We start from the raw sequence: 20961 nt of genomic DNA on the forward strand, positions 1-20961 counted from the left end.
TTTATGGTACGTTAAGTTTTGTATAATTTTTTATAAAGTCTTAAATTTTATTTAGATATGAATGTATTCTATAAGATTTTATATAAACGTAACGTGACGTGACACTTACATAAATGTAACGTAACATGACACCTACATAAACATAACGTAACGTGACACTAAACGTATAAAAAATATAAAAATATGTATAAAAAATAAGAAAAATATGTTATTTATATATTTAAATAATAGCTAAATTTATTTATATGTAAATAATAACTAACTATAGATAACACATTTACCAGTAAATATTATTATTTTGGTAAGATATTAATTTTTTTTAGTATGCTTATATGTATTATATATATATGGGTGTTTTGAGAGTTGGTTAAAAGTTGATTTTTTATCTTTTTGTGGATAAAAAATGTGAGAGGTGATATGATCCAAAATGAGTTAAAAGTTAAAAGCTAGTTCATACGCAAGTATGAATTTGTAATTTTTTTGGTTCATTAAAATTCGTAAACAAGTTTGAGCTCAAGTTAAGCCTAAGCTAACTTTTTAATAAATAAATCTAAACATACTAAAACTCAACTCGACTTGGTTCGTTTGTAACTCTAATTACTATATCACATACAAGAGATGGGCAATTTTATCCTCACTAGAGGAGAGAATTGGCATGGCTCATTTAGGGTTCGTTTGTGAAGTGGGTTGACTTTTTAATTTTTTTAGTTATTTTAGCCTAAGGTTAAAAAGCCTAATTTGAGAAGGATTTTTGATTTTTTTGAATTTTTTTTAAAGAAATAATGTAATAATTATAGGTTGGATGTGATATTTTATCTTATTAAATTAAAAAATTTATTATATTTTTTATAATTAAAATAACCAAAAAAAACCTGAGTTTTAACTTTTCAAACGAAGCCTAGTTTCTCTACGTAAAATCAGTCACTCGATGCAACTTTTTAGCGGCTCCCCTTCCCCACTTCTTGTGAGTATGTTAGATATATGCATATATTTGAATCCTCACAAAAATAACAATAAAAAATATACATATATAGTATGTTATATTTAAATACTAATGGAAGAGATATATCATATTGTGGTGGAAATTCGAATCTATCTGGCAATATAAAGTAATCCTATAATATATATATATATATATATGTATAGGTTTAAATTATTATTTTAGGATGTGATGTTTTCTAGGAGATGGTTTAGAATAAATTTAATGTTTTAAATCCTATTCTATATGGAGTTCAAAAAAAAAAAAAAAATCCTATTTTATTTATTATTTTCTATTCATAGTTTTAATTATTATTTTATTGAGTACAATACAAAAATACCCTTCTAGATTTGATGAAATACCCAAATAAATAAATAAATAACTTCTATAATTTCAAAATTTACAAAAATAAATAAATAAAAATTCCATGAGCTGATTTTTATATAATCAATTTTCAATATTTAAGTTCAAAAAATGTTATCATATGTAGTTAAAAGACTAAAATAGCCTTGAAAATACAGACAAAAAGGTTAGAAATCAAAATATAGTTGAACCTTAGCATCCATCCATCCATCCAAAGCTAAGAAATACTATAAACTCAAAAATCTCACTCCAAATTTTATTCAAGAATACAAATTTATGATTCATATTCATTCCATATTTGAACCCTACAGTACACTAATTCAATTTATACCACACAAATACATTATGCATAAAAATCTAGGTCAATTTTTCTAGGCCAATAGAATTTTTTATCCAAAGCTACATTAGCATTTTTAGTGACATTTTCTAAATTTTGACATTGAGTGCTATCGTTAAACTACTTTTATCCTAATTTTAACGAATGTTTAACGATATATGGTTAAATGTGATTTGACATCAAACCTTAGAATTTTTTTTCTTTTTGTATAATTTTTGAAATAAGGAAATTTTGTATTTTCATCAAAACGTGTGTTCTTTTTTTTCTTTTTTCTTTTTAATTTGCTTTATTTTATTCTTGCAAATATATATATGGACTTGAGGATGAAAACAAACTCAACTTTGGTAACTCATATGTGGCAAGTGGCAACTTTAACTTTTTCTTGACAATTAAAGGTGGGTGGGCTAATATCTCTAAGGGAAGGGGCATTGAATATTCCTTCCCACTTTGAACAACTCACTTTAAGCATTGGATGCTCACTCTTTTGGACACTCCATGCCTTGAAAAGACTCCCAAAGCCCACAACCAGCCTATAAGAAAGAAAGTAAAAGCATTGTAAGTTTACATCATACTCATTAAAGTAATGTAAGATTATGTTTGTGCAATCTCTACTTTAATGTATACTTGAATGAATTATTATTATTATGAGTTGGAAAACTTGGGCCAAAGCTTACCCCACAAATTAAAGAGAGATTGTACAAGTATGCTAATACTTGACATTTACTACCCTTTGATGTTTCAATCACAAATAACAAGGTAAATGAAAATGATATTTGGTTTTATTAGCTGTGTAAAGTAAGTTTAGATAATGAATATTATTTGAGTATGTAAGACCCACCACTTTACAAAATAATAGTGGGACTATTTATTTTCTAATTAGTATGGTGAATCGTGTATATATATATACATGATGTTGGGTCGTTGGTCTCTGTATTTTAATTTTTGTGTTATTTTTGTCCCTATAATTTAAATTAGCTCAATTTTGACCTTGAATTTATAATTTTGTCTTAGTTTAGTCCAATTAATAGCAATAGTTGGCATTTTCTAATGAAAAATGCACAAATAAGTGGCATGCATCATCATTTTAAGGGTAAAATTATAAATTTACACAACTAATGAGTTAACTTCATCTAACTCAATGATTATTTTTGTCAAAACTCTAAGTATTATCAATTGAACCAAATTGATACAAAATCTAAAATTAAAAGCCAATATTGAGTCAATTGAAAGTGTAGGAATCAAAATGATATAAGAGACAAAATGTAAGAACTACTAATATAATTTGTCCCATAATGTTTGTTGTATAATCCACACAGTAAGTCCAAAAAATACGACGATTATCTGGTCAATATATCAATCCTCAAAGGTAAAACATCTAGAAAATAGTGAGGACCATTACTGTATGGTTGGTCCTATATACATATACATATACATATAGTTTCTGTTGAGTGAATTTAATAGAAGGTGAAAAAACTGTTTGTATAGGATTCACTTGTACTGTTTTTGAATTTTGAATTTACAAATAGATTTATGTAGGAAAACAAAAAGAAGAAGAAAAATTTATTTCATTCGCTCTTCTTTTTTGCTTTACAAATTTAAGATTCAAAACACGATCTTAAACAGTAAAAAAATTAGAAAAATTCATCTAAGTGATATACAGCAAACTCGAAGGTACAAGAAATCAAATGGGTTCTCAATGATGGTAACAACCCCATGTAATCATTATTCCAGGACAAAGTTTTCTTGGTTTGATCATATAGAAGAAAATTAGATTAAGGAACAAGGCTAGGCATTGCTTGATGCTCACTTGTTTCACCTTTTATTTTCAAGTGAATTCATGTGATAAATGTCATGTATACATATATCTTCTACATTTAAATATAATTAATTCTACATGGAAATACTAATAAAATTTATAAACTTTTTTAACGTATAATAAAATTTTGAAATTTAAAATATGACCTATTAAAATAATTTGATTGGAACAAATCATGCTACAACCGCCAACAAGATTCTGTTTGGTTTTCAAACTCAACAAACTCTAAAATTGTTTTAAGTAATTATTTTTTCATATTTTTTTGTCGAGATTTTTTTTCCTTCATATTTTAGTCAATTTATGTTTTAAAACTTTTTAGATGTATTTATTCTAAATGCACCAAAAAATTAAAATATTTCCAATAACTTACTTCTGAAATGTATCTAAATAGTAAAAATATTTGACTAAAATATGAAAAATTCACTAAAGATGGAAAACACCAGAAAAAAAAATTGTAATGTAGTTATAGCAAAAGTGGGTTGTCCTACATGGTTGCAATCACATGTAATCATGTTGCAAGGCAAATAGATTTCTTGTTTGATCTTGTAATAAAATCAAGATTTAAGGAATAAAACTAGGGAATTGTTTGATGCTCACCTGTTGCAGATACATAATAGAAAAATGAGTTTGCTAATCATTGAAAATTCAGACCTCCCTTGGTGTCTTGATCTTTGATCTCCTTCCTAATAAGACAAGATATAGTTGTGGTTTTAGGGTAATAAACAACAGCACTATTAAATACAAGCAAAGTTCAACCAATGTGATCATTGGTCAGGGATCATATGATTATATTATCTAGCTGAATTTGGATATTGAACACACTTTGAAAAATCAGATTTAAAATTTTTAATGATATGATATTGCCTTGGGAACCAAGAAGGATAATTGTTGCTGGTGGATGGTATTAAAAGTTCAAAACCCTAGTGCAGAGAGGGCCCGAAATATTTAAACCATTCTTTGGATTAGTTTCTAAGATAACAATCATTTATAGAACAAAGTAAAGTATATTAAAGTGGTATGCCACTTCCCAAATTAAGTGCCGTTTGTTTTAATATTGTGTTTAAATTTTAGAATTGTCAATGATAATAAGAGAAATAAAAAAAATTTATACATATTCATTTTTTTATGAGTAACCAAACCAAGAAAATTTGGTTTCTTTTTGTGGTTTATTGGCGAAAAGTTCATTCTTATGGGGCCATAGGTTATTTAATCCAAGGTTTAATCTTTTTTTGGTGATAGGAACAACACGCGTTGAAAGTTGTTAGAAAATTGATAAAAAAAGTTGCCCGCAACGACTGGTGGCAATGAAGTGAACAAATTGATGACATGGAACAGTAGATAAGTGACATGCATATAGATAGATGGATATTTGAACAGATAGTTGGACAGAAAGGTAATACATGTACATATAGGTGACATTTCAACGGATAGACAAATAGTTAAACTTTAAACAGATAGTTGTTCTTTTGGACAAATAATATCCTTTCGGCCCAAAAAATACTTAAGCTTGGGCCTATTGTCCCTGACAATTTTAGAAATGAATGTCTCGATTAAGTACTCTATTTTTTTTTTTTAATAAAAACTATTTATTTTCTTAAGAACTTAGTTTTTTCATTTTATTTTCTTTCCATATCATTTACTTTTTCTTTTTATTTTCTTTTTCGAATTTTCCTTGGTATTTTCTACCAATACATGTACAAAAGTATTCTGTTGGGCCCTTGACCAACAAGTTGTAGTAAAGTGGAGACTTGGACTGAGCCCAACATGAATTATTTTTATTTTTATACATATAATTTTTTAAGAGCCCAACCCTGTCAGTTTCTTCCCAGATCTATTGTCAAGCAATTTGTAAGAGAATATTATACAAATATATAAGTCTCAAGCTTTATTTTATTTTATGCTTTTGTCGAGTAATGACTACATTCACAAAATTAAACACTGAAAAGTTTCAAAATGTACATCTTAGCATAACGAGGCCCACTTGAGATATTCTCATTTGCTAGTCTCAAATTTTTTACTGGAAATATAACTTTTGAGTGCTATTGGAAAATGACTCCAACAATGAATAACAAGTTATTTTAATTTAAGGTAATGATTTCAATACATTCAAAATTTATAGGGATTAATTATATCAAGACCCCTTCAACTATTAACGAATATCACTTTGATCCCTTAAAACCTATGTATTTTGACCCTCTTAACTATAAGCATATATCACTTTCACTTCTTCAGACCAATTTCAAAAGGGGTGTATTTATATGATTTTCATAGTTGAGGGGGTCAATATATAGGGGTTCATAGATGAGGAGGTCAAAGTAATATTTACTAATAGTTGAGGGATCTTGATATAATCAACCCGTCATAACATATACATAAATAAATATGTAAAAGTGAATTTTTTTAATGATAATTATATCTAATAGTTATTCTTTAGTAATTGTTTTGCCTGAATTACTAGTTTTAATTGCAGCTATGCTATCTGCACAGAAGGCATAGACGTGACTGATTCCTCATGTGTACATAGACTTTTTCTGTTGATTGCTATTTGAAACACAATTGAAAGATCTCACTTTAATTGGACATTCAAAAGCACCCAAAAAGTTTTCTTTTGTCACAAACATTAGGCAACAAGAAAACTTGGAGAAGAATTACTTATAGATTATTAAAGCATTAAAGTGGCAACATACCTTCAATCCAAAATTATGATGTTACTGTGTTTTCTCTTTCTCCTCCTTGCTTTCCTCAGAATCCTTTCACTCTCTTCCTTCGCATCCGCCATTGAATAGTTACCTATCTCTCCCAAAAAGAAATACAGGTTTAGACCCGTGATTGTAAACAAATACAAGGTGAATCCATTTCGAGAAATTACATTTCCACATGCAATAGAGTAGGAAAAGAATGAAACAACCCCTTGGAATAATTTTTTCTTTCATTTTCTTTACGTATCTAAAAAAGTTTTGCTAGTTCTCAATATAGCACATGCTTTTGTTTCTTGTACTTCCACGATCTAAAATAGGGAAAAAAATGTTACAGAAATGTTCATGAGTGTCTAAAGCGTGTATGTCACTAGGTGCAGGATTCACCTAATCCCCAAATCTATTCTTTAAAATAAATCAAATACCCCATGTAAATCTTGCCAACTAAACAAAAAAGGAGGGAAAAAGGCAGACATTTAAATATGCAGTTTCATCTCCTGTCCTCCCCCAACACTGGAGTTTGGACTGATCTCTACCTATTTAAAACACAAGCTATAACGATAATCTAACTATACAAATTACTTTCAAACATTAAACTGAGATCTAAATCACTTGATCCACACCGATCACATATCATTGAATACTAGAACAAGGAGAGCACACGACACATTGACACATATCAGGTACAAAAAAATAATAATTTAAGACTGCGATACATATATATATATATTTTAATAATTGGTTACCTGTTTCCTTTTCTTCAAGCAAACAAGAAAACCCGCCATCTATCTCCTCATCAGATTCAATAGGAATTCTCCATTCTCTCTCCTGCATCATCGACAATCTCAGTTTTAACATGGAAAACAAGATATATACTGATTGAAGTATCTATGGAGTTTTCAAAATGAGAAATCAACTAAGTCCATGTTTTTGTAATGTCAAAAAAAAAAAAAAAAAAATAGAAAGAAAGGAAGTAAGAGCAAAAAGAAAGAAAAATGAATTGAGATTTACCACTTCAATGGGAGTTGGTCTCTTCTGTTTATGCTCCTTACTATGGCCCACATATTTAAAAAAAGCTTGTTCTGTTTTGACAGAGGTCCACCTTCCCAATTCTATCTTTGGAAGCAGAGTTGCCTTCCCATAAACCTTTGGATGTACTTCGGGGCTGGAATGAAGAAGAATATTTTTAGCTACTTGAAAGGATTGAGGCAACAATAACTAAACCAGTACTAAAAAATAAATTCGAAAAGTGATGGTACTCACTCTAAAGGACTAAAAAGAAAGCTAGGCATCATTTGATCTTTGCAAAGGCAAATGGTTTGAAGGGTGTCCTATCATTAACTCAAAGGAAAATGACTAGAAGGGTATACTATCATTAACTCAAAGGCAAACAGCTTGAAGGTTATACTATCACTAACTCAAAGGCTATATAAAATTCCACTTGTAAAACATTGTTTCAAATTTACTCTAAATGAAAGAGAATAGTGTAATCTAGCAAATAGCAAATTGCCTTTGAACTTGCGAGGAGATTACCTCATGTAGAGAGTTGTGAGAATTGACAATAGTTCATTTGTTTAATCTAACAGAACAATATAACAAACAAGTGTTATGAACATACTTCTTGAGAGATGGTTTTTGCTGTGGAGTAGCTTGACAGCTTATGCCCTACAAAATTTGAAAATGAAAGGTAGATGAAGAACATTTTTTAAAGGATAGGTCTCTTAACAGGCTGATAAGTAGTTCTTCCAACAAACAAACAAAAAAAAAACCACCTTTGCTGGAAGAACGGTGGGAGTTCGATGGTTTTGGCTAGGAATCTTCAAGCTGCAAACCATTGCCTGCAAGGTGAAAGCTGCAATATTTAGCAGAGAAAAACATAATTCAACACTTTTCTACCTCATCTCAACGAAGGGAAAGGATACTAATCATGATTTCATGTTCACAATTGTTCCAGGGCTATGTATTTAATATGCTACATGCCTGCATTTCTTGGGTGACAGACTTGCAGAGCTCAGATTTCAATTTTTGTAAACACTCGTTAATCTGCTCTGGTAAAGCTGATATCACTGAAGAAATCTCCTGTAGCCTTGCTTGGTATATGTCCTGTCTGACTTGATCAGAGAGAGATTTTAATCCCCCTACTAGGTTAGTTTTGATATCTTCTTGTCCCTTGTTCTGTATATTGTTTCGCAATTGTGTTAGAAAATCTGCATCATCGACATCTAAAACAAAAGGAAGTTCAAAAGAAGTTATGGGGAAGGGTATGGTGCTCTTACTATTAGCTGCGCCAAGTTATCATTAGCAATCAACTTCTGCTGTAAGACTTCCACTGAAACAAAATTGAAAAAAGGATGATAACAGCTAATTGGGCACAATTTTTGAGTTGAATCAAGAAGTAATTTGTCAAATGTGAGTTTTAGACAATTGATTAATATTCACTTGGCAAGCCAAACCAAGGATATTTATTTGTTCATCATAAAAAAGTAAGCCTAAATTTCAGTTCTTAATACTTGAATAAAAAAGACTTGGAGCCACTTTGAAAACACAAAAGTAATCAAGGACTCAAATGTTTTTTAGAGATTTGATGTACCTGGTCACGGCCAACTAACAACTGATTGTAGATAAGTGTATATCAAACAATAATTAGCGAACCAAGTAATTGCCACTCTAACTCCTATATACCAATGTATTTTTGGCAATCGAGATTTGAGATACTTACTCTCCATTAATACTTCCTTCGTTCCCTTGTTTACTTGCATGATATCGCTCTGAACAGAATCCAAGATCATTCCAAACCTGTTCAATGAAGTTTCCATAATTCCAATTCTGCGTTCTAGTTCTTCACTTACCTGACCTGTGAAGGCACACCCATGTACAATGACACAAGATTAATTGGCCCATTAGTTTTGTAAAGACATAGAAAAAGGTAAAATACTTTACAATTTAAAATTTTCAATGTGAAATTAAACATACTGAGCTTCTTTCAGGTCTTGTTTGTGAGAATGAAATTCATAGATTTGAATAAAAAAATAGACTGATTTGGCTGTAACTTACTTCTGTGATCTGGAACAGCAGTAGAGTTCCATTTGCGCATCAGATTGTTGGAAGATCTTGAGATTGGCATTTGACTCTCTTCTCGCGTGTAGCTGATAGCAGGCAAGCAAGACATCTTCTTTGCTGAGTTCTCTCTTTCTTGAGAACCAATCCTCTACAAAAGCAGCATAGGATAAACAAATGTTCAAAGAGGAAAACCATGACCATTAAATGGCAAATACAATTTTCTTTTTCATTTCTTATTCAGCATTGGAAAACCAGGCACTCAACCAAAGACTTTTCTTTCGGCAACCTCTTTCATGAACAAGAACCAAAAACTATTAAAACAGTGAAACTCAATGGTGAGTGAGTTTCTTCTTTTCAGAACTAGAAGTACATAATGCATTTTCTTGAAGATGCTCTATGATGACAGATGCAAAGTTATGCAAAACAACTTCCAAGAATGAAAGCAGAGAAAAGAAATAGCGCAAAATATTTGAGAAATAGAGAACATATAAGAAAAAGGTTCACATAAATGTCATGCAAGTGACAAATGTGACAGCAACTACCATTCGAAGATCACAAAGAACACAAAGATTTTATATAACTCAAAGCAAAACAATGTGAACAGAAAGTAAGGCTGTGTATAATCCAATTTTATTCCCAAGTTTTTCTAACTTGAAGTTGCAAATTTTCCTAATTTGAGTTAATTTTAGTTGTCCTTAGCAGTATAGCATGGCCAGTGGCGGACACAGGGTTGGCTGGCAGGGGCCACAGCCACCCCAAAAACTTTTGGAAAATTGCACTTTTATCAAGCAATTTGAATATCTATAAAAGAACTTTGCATTTTGACCCCTTCAAAATTTATACAATTACTTCAACCCTTCCAAAATCTAAATAATTTTACTTTTGATGTCCTAAATTTTAAAAAATTTCATGATTTTCATGCAATTTTTAGTAATTATAAAATAAATTTGTATTTTAGCCACCCCAAACCTTTGAAAAATCTCATTACTTTCATGTATTTTAAGTATTTATAAATTTGATCCCAAAAATTTATGTAATCTCAGCCAAGCAAAAAATGAAGAGTTTCAGACTTCTAATAACAGTGAAACAGTAAGTCAGGAAACAACAAATTCAGAATAGTAGAAAAATCGAAGAAAACTCATACATAGCCATTTAAAGAAAAAAAAAAAAAAATCATTACAACAAAAACGAAATCAAATATCTTCTGCAATCAGTGTTCAAAATCTACTCCACAGCATCAGAAACGGATGTTTGTTTACTACACAAGCAAGCATGGTTAAAGACTCTTTGAATTGAGATCTTAACTACTAAATCATCACTAGCTTAAAGAGAGAGAGAGAGAGAGAGAGAGAGAGAGAGAGACCTGATCGTTTGTGACGAACTCGTCGAGAGAATTCTGCGAGAGCTGAGAAAACGTTCCATGTTGAGACGAAACTCCCTGCGAAAATGACTGTTGCGATGGCTGCGAACGAAGCTGAGACGCTTGGTTTTTTCCAAACACCAAGGACTCAGGACCACTCTGTACATTGCTCGATCTCCTTTCAAATCAAACGACACAAATTTAACTACAACACTGATATCATAAACATATACATACACACATATATGTGCATTAAAACGTAGTTTTTGAAAAGATTTTTGCGATGGAATTGAACCTTGCGTGAGGAGGAAGAACTGAAATGGAGCTAAGATCGCAGGCTTTGTTGATCTTCAACTTCATTGAATCGAACAACCAGTAGTTGAGATCTTCAAGATTTGATGCGAACCGTGGCTGATTTCGACGAAGAGATTGACAATGGAGATCGAATTGGTCGATTGAATCGTTTGAAGCTTCAAATTCTGACTCGGTTTTTGTATTCCAAGTGTTTGTGTTAAGCTCTGTTCGAGCTCGGCAAAGGACGAAGCGTGGATGGAGTGAGATCAGAGATTCTCGTTACCATATTCATGTACCAACTTCGTGTGAAAAATAAGCGGGAAATGGGCTTTGTGATGGGCTCAGTTCAGCGACTGGATGGCTCAACATCGTGGCCCAGTTGTTTGGCCCAACGGTTCATTTTACAAGTCACTTTGATGTATATCATCTAAAAAAAAAAAATAATAATAATAATAATAATAAATTAATCAATTCTGATTCGTAACTCGAAATTAGCGTGACTCGAATGGCCCGACATTAAAACGACGTCGTTTTGATGTTTTTTTTTTCTGCGTTTTTTTTGCAGATTTTTATGAAGAAGAAGAAAAGGAAGAACATTTTTCTGCAGATTTTTCTGATGATGAAGAAGAAGAAGAAGAAGAAGAAATGCAGAGAAAACAGAGTATCTTCATCAACACATCATCAACAACATCATCATCATCAACAAATTTTTTTTTTTTTTGATCAACTAATTTTCATATCCAAATCAAATCCAGATCAACTTAAAAAAAAAAAAATGTAGAGAAAACAGAGTATCTTCATCAACACATCATCAACAGCATCTTCATCAACATCATCACCATCAACAACATTTCCCCCCCCCCTCATCTTCAGATCCAAATCAACTAGAAAAAAAAAAAAAAAAAAGTAGAGTTTGAAAGAGGCGATACCCATCGGTGCCGCCACCGGTAGAGAGAGAGAGACGCCACCTTCTCTTCATCCTCTCTTCCTTCTCTCCCTCCTCTCTTCTCTCTTCCCTTCGCTCTCTCGCCTCTGTATGTGAAAGCAACTGAAGTAAGAAAATTATCCACCCAAAAAAACTGAAGCAAGAAAAAGAAAAAGAAAGAAAGAAAGAAAAAAAAGCCATTCTAGCCACTATCGAGCCGCATTTCTCGAGCTACAAAGTATTATTGTAAATTAATTACATTTTATCATCTTGTAATTTAATTCAAAAACACATTACCCTCTTAAAGTTCAAAAAAGGTAAATTTTACCTTCTTGTGTTTTGGACTAAAGTGAAAAAGTAACATAATTTGAAAAAATTCTATTTTCACATACCTAGTTAGCTCAGGGCACACACTTAATGAAATATTAATTTAATGACAATTATATCCTAAATAAAAATAATCATAATAGACATTCAGTAACATCTGTAATATTATATAAAAAAATTATCTGCACATATCTTTTAAGAACAATAAAATCTCAATATACACATTTTGAGTTTAAAAAAGTAAACCCTAGTTTTTCCATTATTGTCACATTGTTTGTTACACACTCTATACTCCTCTATTGCTTGCAAAACAATACTCTAAAAATATCTCTTATATTGTTTTAATCTCTAGATTTATACTCTATCATTTATATCGTTTTCGTATTATAATTCCACAATTTTTACTTTATTTTGATATGGAAGAGTTGCAAACTAATGGAAGTTAACACTCAAGCAAAAGATAAACAACTCAACATTTGGATTCAGAAAAATTATGAATGCACCCATTCGGATTTATCCATGTAAAATAAACACTCTAGACAGATTTCACAAAATAGAATAGAAATTCTCAAAGACAAAAAAAAAAAAAAAAAAAAAAGAGACAGAAATAATACTTGAAACTGTTTTGTATTTTTTTTTCTGTCTTTATTAACTAAATCCCTTCATCAATCTGCATTCTTCAAATTTTTTTTTTTTTACTCACTATTCTTTATTTTTTCTTCACCCCTCTATTTCTTTTTCCTTTTCTTTTCTTTTTTCCCTGTACTCTTCTCTTACTTTTTCTTTTCTTCTTTTAATTAAGCTTGAGTGGCCTCCGTTTTTTTTTTCTTTGGAATGCCCACAATGAATGCCTCTTTCCTCTTTTTATCATGCAAAGAAAGTGGGCAAGTGGGTGGTTTAAAATCTCTTTTTCTTGCAAACCATAAAATTATTTTTAGCAGATTTTCTTATTAATTGTGTGTCTTCCTCTCCAACATTTTCTTATTATGGAATGGAGGTCTTCAATAGAGAAGAGGTCTTCACTGTGGGTCTTCACTTTGATTGTGGAATGGAGGTCTTCAATAGAGAAGAGGTCTTCACTGTGGGTCTTCACTTTGATTGTTGTAGCATTGCGAGTCTACAAATTCCAAACCGTAGCAGTAGCAGTGTGTGTGGAAGGAAGGACAAGTGTGTGGAATGATGGTTGAAGGGGTGTGTGTACAATGGTATAAGTGAAGGGTATAATTGATACATTTAGTGTGTAAATTGAGAAAATTAATTAATAATTAAATTATAAAGTGTGTGTACTGAGAAATTATGTGGATTGAGATAATTACGTGTGTAGAAATAGAATTTTCCTAGAATTTGTTGAACTTAACAACATGTGTCATCCACGGCTATAGCGACCCCAGTTTAAATTCGACTCATTGATGTTTTGGATCCGGGTTCATTGCCTTTTATGGTTATTCATGTCTTGCTTCTCCTCTTTGCTTGTTAGGGCTAGTTCTTGAGGTGTCTTGGTTGCATCGAAAGCATATTGGTGGCTTGTTCCTCAAATTGTTGATGCCCAGAAATTTTCTTCGACGCTTGAGCGGAACTTTCTGCGCTCAAGCGGACATTTTGATCTTCCAGCACTTTTGTAGGATGGCAGAGTTCTGAGAGTTTTCAATCCACGTTCAAGCGGCCATTCTTGCGCTCGAGCAGTGCTCGAACAGTGTTCGCTCGAACGGCACTTCTTGTGCTCGAGCGGTAGTCGTCTATTTGTAAAACTTCTGTGAGTTTGCATTCCATGCTCGAGCGGTACTTCTTGCGCTCGAGCGGTAACATTTTTTTGTGTCTGGATGCTCGAGTGTCACTTCTTCCGCTCAAGCGGACCGTGTGTCTTTATAAGGTCGCAGCACGCTGAAAAAGTTACTTTTTGCTTTTCTCTCTCGTCTCTCTCTTTCTTTCCGCCATTGTTAGGGTTTCTTGGACCTAAAAGCTTGGGTTTCATCTAGTTACACCAATTTCCCACCCCTAGTCCTATAGAGCAAAACGTAGAGGGTCGCGAGGGCTTCTTTTTGATCTGAACGGATTGTGTTTTCGTCACCGGTGGATTTTCGACTTTTCTCCTCTTCACTTTAAGAGGTAGGGATTCTTGAGTTTCTCTTCAATACCTCTTTATAGATAGACTTGTGGTATTTTCATTACATTTAAAAGCATAGTTAGTGGTTGATTTTGTTAAAAATCACATGGGTGGATTTGGGTTTAAAATGGTGAGTTTGTGGGTTTGTGTATAATTGGTTGTGGGTTACAAATCTTGTATAGAATGTAAATGGGGAAGGTTTGGTTTATCGTTTATTGGTTTGGAATATCAAACAGAAGTTAATAATGAATAGAAATGGGGTTGTGATGTGGTAGTTTATGACAAGTTGAGTTATTTGGGTTATTGTTGGTGGTTGTCGCCATTGTGGTGTCTTGTTGGGATTTGGGGAAGTAAGGTTTGATTTTTAAAATAAAATGGAACAAATTATTTTTATAAACCTTGAGAGTTTATGATGAACAGGATAGTGGGATTTCCTATGGGTTTAATTATTGTTTCAGATTATGTGATTGACGTGTAGAGTTTGTCATTGGTCATCGGTGGAGGGTGGTATTGATTGTTGTTAGATATATTCTATGTGCACTATTGTAGGATGGACTTTGTGATTCGAGTTGATGTGCTTGTTGATTGTAAATGAACATTGCGAATGGATAATTCCATTGTTAAGTCATGGACTTGTGGTAAAGAGGTAGTTGCATCATTGTAATTGTTGTCTCTGTTAAGAGACTATTGTTGAATAGTTGTGGTCTTGATGTATAGTACCCCATGATGTGTTTTTGAGATGTCTGAAAGAAAGGAAAACCCGTTGGAACGGTAGTTCACGAAGTACTTTTAATATAGAAATGAGTTAATGTAATTAACTGAAAATGATTGTTATAACGATCATCGGACTAGGTGTATGTATTACGCCTCGTATTATTGATGTTGGTTAGCATGATTATATTTGATTGTGATGATGTTTAGGGGTCTGTTACCCGCCGTATCATACTCGGCAAAGCATGACGCCTTGACAGAGGTTTCCTTGTCCCTTTCGATTTGCGCCCGGTAAAGTGTGAAAAGGGGGTCCATTTCCCGTCGAATTATAGCTAGAAAAGCGTGGGACGTTATGATAGGTTCTTCGTTCCCTTCCTATTCGCACCCGGTAAAGTATTACCTGAGGAACACCTCTTTTTGGGTAAGGCTGGTAAAGTGTTATGTGTTACAAGTATTGTTGAATCTGCCAATTGTATATATATATGTATATGAGTGTTGTCGGTTTACCTATTGTGGATATGAGGTTGGTAGTATGTATTACATTAATTATCTCTTTTGAAGGTGTATATGTGTTAATGGTTTCATACAGGTCTTTTATCCTTGGGCCTATGGTCAGAGAAGGTTGTAGATATCTGTGTTAAGATGTAAAAAGGAGGTAAATGATTATGGAGTATTGAGAGATGGGATGAGAATCATGAATTGCATGTGGAATTATATTTTCAGAACGGTTGTTTAAGTGAGATTCCTTTTCTGTTAAAATGGGAAGTTTTATTAAAGAAAGAATGAGGTTTCAAAATATTTTCTTTTAGAAATAATGATGGGAATGTGAAATAAAATAATTGGTTTTCATGCTGAAATGTGTCAAGAGGAACGTTTTGAGAAACACACAGCTATATGTGTATACTTTTATATTAAATGTCACATTATGTATATGATATGTCTTAATGCATTATATCTATATGTTGTGATTGGTTAGGATCTTCGGGATCACTACTGGGCTTATTGCTTATCCCATATGTTGATAAACTTTTTCAGGTATAAGGTCAGAGGAATCGTTTATGACTTGAAGTCACTTATTTATTGGCCACGGGGCCCTTTATTTGTAGGTCGAGTGCCATGTATTGTATAAAGGTAAACCCCTTTTTGTTGTATTTATTACTATTCAATGTAAGCCTAAGGGCATTGTACCATGTCTTAATTGTATCATCATTGTTGTCTTGAGAGAATGATTTTATTTATTCTTGTTTATCCTCAACTAAATGGAATTATTATAATGGATTTGGTAATGATATTCGAGTAATAAAATGTAGGGCCTGACAGGTGCCTATATTTACACACCACCTTTTATCTCAAGGCACACCACCACTCAAGGCACACCTTTAGTAATTTGATAAATAAGAAATTTGCCTAATACACATCACGATCTTCCATCTTTACCCTTACTCACACACCCCACCCATGATCTTCCATCTTTACCTTTATACACTCACACACCCTACCCACAGTCTTCCATATTTCCTGTAGTACACACCTTCACTTCAAAAACACACACATTGTGAACGTCCCCCCTCCATTCTCTGTTTCATTGTCATCCTAGAGGTTTGGGAAGTAGTCTAAACCAGTCTAAATTGGTCTTCATTCGTGCTGAAGACGACTTCACTCCATTCTCCTCTGGTTCACGACCCTATCTATTATCTGTTTCATCAAAGACGCCGGTAGTGATCGTTGTTATCATCACAGTTGGAAACAACTCCAAAAAAAAAAAAATTGTTATAAGTGTTCGGAAATACAGAGTCGAGCTAAATTCAAAAGTTCGCCTATTGAAAACTGGACAAATGCTATAAGTTCGAAACTTATTAACCGAACATGTGGACTATGTTTGACACTAGAAAATTGAACAATTAGAACTTGTTCGGTTGTAGATAGTTGAACATGAGTACATTTTTCGAATCTAGGTATCCAAACGAATACAAACGGTTTGCCATTTAGCAAGTACACGAAAACGAAAAATAAAAAAATAAAAAACTCTTTTTCCTTGCTCCATTGTTCCAAACCAATATTGCCAGATGCATCCATCATTCAGTCCAATCAAAATCTTCAATAACACGTATATTTGTGGTTGTTTCTTTAAGGGATTTTGGGTTCTTGAGAGAGAAGATACATAAGTAACGTTTGAGAAGAGAAGTGTGTATTGTATGCATTATTGCCCTTTATGGTAATTTTACGTAAGGTGTATATCATAGCCCTTTGTCCTTTGTGGTCATTTTATATTAGGTTAATATTGTAATAAAAATTAAACTAATTAATAGTGTGCCTTGAGATGAAAAATGGTGTGTAAATAAAGGCACCCGTCATCCATGCATTGAATTGTGTGTGAGTAACATATAGAGAAACTAGGAAAAAGACACTTTTGCCCTCACTTATTTCCTTTCTTTTGTTTTCTTTCTTCTTCCTTACTCTCTCTCATCTCTCTCCTAGTGTAAATGGGTTTGGTTTTGGAAAGGGTTTGTCATGAGGAGGTGATGCTCAACTAATTCAATGTATTTGTAGACAAATTGATCCTACTGAGACGCCCTCTCTCTATCCTTATTCTCAGTTGCTGCAAAATTTTAAAAATTCATAGTAAGTAAAGTGAAATTATAGCAAAATTGGCCATGAATTTGAATGAAGAAAGTGAATGTTTAGGTTTATTGGTAGTTCAGGCATCGAGGTCGTCAGTGATGGAGAGGTTGAAACGAAAGGCAAACCATGAACCATATGCCCTTGATGAAGATGGGTTCGATATAATCTGGTTCAGATTTGTTAGTCTTCATTTGGGAAGAGCTAAAATAGCCTGGTTTTTTTGCTATTTTAGCCTGGCTTTTTTAGTCTCGTTTGGTTTTTGTTTTTGGCTTTCGTGAGAGAAAAAGTGTAATGATTATAGTTTGGATGTGACATTTTGTCTTATTGGCTTATATAACCAATTTTGTCTTTTGTGCTTTTTTAGCCAAAAAGCCAAAACTAAACATAGCTTTAGACTTGAAGTTTGAGGCACGTGTTTGATTACGTCCATGAATAAGGACGGTTTGTGTATACACTAGATATATACTTGTTTGGCAATGGTAACTGGTAATTAGGATGAGTTTGGCATTGGAAACTACTAATGGACTTGGATTTGGGTTTGAGAAAGTTTCTAATTTTTAGAGAAAGGATGGTGTGGTAGTGGCATGAAAAAGAAAATTAAAAAAATAAATAAGGATAATATAGACATTTTACAATTATGTTTAATAGAGTTACAAGTAACACTTGACTCCATATTGCAAGGAGGTTAAGTGCACATTTTTATGCTTCAAGGAGGTAATGCGTTTTTCCTTTAAACTACAGGAAGGTAAAGTGTAACTAACCCTAAAAAAAGATTAAATCTATTCAATAATCATAACATTATCATTTTATTACGTTTATAAAAAATGAAAATGTTACAGACTTAATTTTTTTGTGGATGACATAAATAGAGGGGTCTTACAAAATAATGATTTAGATCATCAAAATGGGATTTGTGATAGGCGCTACAAGCCTCTCAAGTTGTCTCAAATTCAAATTTAAATTTAAATTTAAGATAAAGACAAATTCTTTTCAAATAAAGTGATCGTGTAGCTTTATTATTTGGTAGATATTAAAAAGTTATAAAACCCATCAAATATTTGAGTTTGAGTTGTGTTCAATTTGCTAAAAAAATTTGTGGGGATGTATTTTCTGAATACCAACACGTGGCAAGGTGACGCCGACGTGTCAGCCGAGGTTCCATGTGTCCTGGTTGTGACGCCGAGGTTATCTCGGCAAGGCCGAGGTTATCTACGAAGATATCGGAATCTGAGATAAATGGATAAGGGGCAAGAGTCCTAGAGTAAAGAGGGAACTTTGCTAAGATAAGGATAAAGCTCTTAGGGAGTTTATCTTTATCTCTTGTGAAATTCAAAGTAAGCACTGAATGGGAGTCCATAGAAGTCAGGCTTCTAGTGTGATTAGGTTTATGTTGGCTATAAAAGAGACGCACCCCCATGGGTCAAAGGTATGCTTTTTATGCTTAAGCTTGTGAGTTTAGCACTTGATTATCTTTGAGAGATATACTGACTTGATCGTCGGAGTGCCCCTGGGTGGAAGAGCCACCGCCGGAGCCTTTTCTTTCTGTTACAGGTTAGCTGAAGCCATCTATTCTGCCAGTGCTTTTCCAGCTGATTATTAGGCGGGCAGTGTGGTCAGAAAATCACCCACACAAAATTAATTAATATTGACTTATTTAAAATTTAATTACGAACACATCATTTTCTATTACCATTTTTTTTTAATCTTTTAGGCACACTTCTAATCTTTCTCATTTATTATTAAGGAAACAATGATCTTAAATATTTTCACTTGTTTTTTAAGGTTTGATTGATAAGTTTACCCGTCTGTAGGCCTAATATACCTTTCCTAATAGGTCATATTTATTTGGACTGGATAAGAAAATACTGTAATTAATTGGATTATTAATCTTGGATGTATAGTCCATAAATTATTTGGTTAGAAATGATATACTCATGTTTGTTTTCTCGTGAGATTAGATATTTAGAAATGACTATTCTATTAAATCCAATGTTTGATTGAAATATTACAAAGAAGAATAAATACTTAATAGATTATTTTACTATTTTCAATTGTTTATTAAGTAATAATAATAATCTATCTTTAATATTTTAATTTTTTTTGACTAGATTAAATAAAAAATAATAAAATTTTAGGAAAAATTGCTCATAAATCCTATTTGGGAAAATGTTAGTCCATTTAGTCCTCTATGTTTTTTTATAAACCAAATAGTCCTTTTTATTTGTAGTATGTATTATTGATTTGATTTAGTAATATTTGAGTTTACTTGTTTACCCCTTATTGTGATTATGTTTTTGATGTTTTTTTGGGATTGAGTGTATGTGGATAAAGTATGGTTTAACATTTCTATTTTTTTTTTGGGGATTTCGTGGAGTGATTGTAGGGATTATTAATGTTACCTACTTGGTGTTACATTATTGATGTTAAATCATTTGCGTTTTCCTAGGGAGGTGTGGGTTGTAACGTTCACATTTACCTCCATAATATCAGCCTAGAGCCACATTGCCATACCATTAAGCCTCCCACTAACAACCTATAACATTAACACCAAACACCAATCACATAACATAACATTGACCCAGTCCGACAATCCCCGACAATTAACAGCCACTATCGCCTACTACCACCAAACCCCACCAACACTTTCAGATGTACATCCTCCCAGTAGCCCCCAACATTACAAAATACGCACCCAATCATACAAACATTAGTTACAACACCATACGTTTGTTACATTACATACATGCACAACATCACATTTGCAATCATTGGTAACCTCCAAACCCGTGAAAATATTATAACATTAACCAACAAAACCATGTGTCTGTCACGTTACAAACATACACAACATCACATTTGCAATCAATGGTGAACCTCGAACTTGCGACGCGAACAAGATAACTTAAAACCCCACATGATGCATCAATTAAACAAAAACCCATTTCGAGCATCGACCTTGATGTTGTATTGTTCCATAAACAACCAAATTAACATTAAAGACACCCATATTTGTTGTCATCGCACTAACACACGATCAACGATGCTGTCGATGGATTAATTTTAAATCGCCAACGTTACGTTCTCAATGTTAATCGCACTCCAAGATGTCCCAGTGCCCACACCACCTTGCATTTGTAAATTTGATAGAAGGGGTTTCCATGATTTTCTAGGTTTTTTTTTAGGGGTTTTGTAATGTTATTTGGGGAAGACGAATTCTGGGTGTAACGTTCCCAAATCCAGCGTTCAACTCACACAAACTGAGGATCAACACTGCAACATCGTCAATGATCGCAATGGAGGAAAAATGAAAAAAATGTTATAGTATACTTTTGAGCTTTTTGGTAACTACAACCTCACCTAAACACCC

General features: G+C 32.7%; 1 protein-coding gene across 1 annotated transcript; it reads right to left on the reverse strand.

Moving 5' to 3' along the window:
- Window positions 1-2003: 2003 nt before the first annotated feature.
- On the reverse strand, window positions 2004-11179 carry LOC114294906 (putative recombination initiation defects 3). The gene is made up of 13 exons (XM_082869758.1): window positions 10907-11179; window positions 10615-10789; window positions 9246-9399; window positions 8911-9045; window positions 8468-8520; window positions 8172-8366; window positions 7964-8029; window positions 7810-7856; window positions 7203-7356; window positions 6938-7019; window positions 6183-6285; window positions 4093-4178; window positions 2004-2209 (listed from the first exon to the last, which is right to left on the reverse strand). The coding sequence occupies exons 1-11, from the start codon at window positions 10969-10971 to the stop codon at window positions 6185-6187; spliced, it is 1227 nt and encodes a 408-aa protein (XP_082725884.1). The 5' UTR covers window positions 10972-11179; the 3' UTR covers window positions 2004-2209; window positions 4093-4178; window positions 6183-6184.
- Between the last annotated feature and the right edge of the window lie 9782 nt (window positions 11180-20961).

The sequence above is a fragment of the Camellia sinensis genome, chromosome 5, assembly GCF_055761805.1.
Source record: "Camellia sinensis isolate YWXY chromosome 5, ASM5576180v1, whole genome shotgun sequence".
Classification (NCBI taxonomy): domain Eukaryota; kingdom Viridiplantae; phylum Streptophyta; class Magnoliopsida; order Ericales; family Theaceae; genus Camellia; species Camellia sinensis.

What these genes read in the sequence shown, in the direction of transcription:
- LOC114294906 (XM_082869758.1), bottom strand. Translation starts at nt 10,971, where the DNA reads ATGAAGTTGAAGATCAACAAAGCCTGCGATCTTAGCTCCATTTCAGTT. An exon ending in AGTTCGTCACAAACGATCAG is followed by an intron (nt 9,400 to 10,614) that starts GTCTCTCTCTCT and finishes CTGCTTTTGTAG; the next exon opens with AGGATTGGTTCTCAAGAAAG. An exon ending in TGCTGTTCCAGATCACAGAA is followed by an intron (nt 9,046 to 9,245) that starts GTAAGTTACAGC and finishes GTGCCTTCACAG; the next exon opens with GTCAGGTAAGTGAAGAACTA.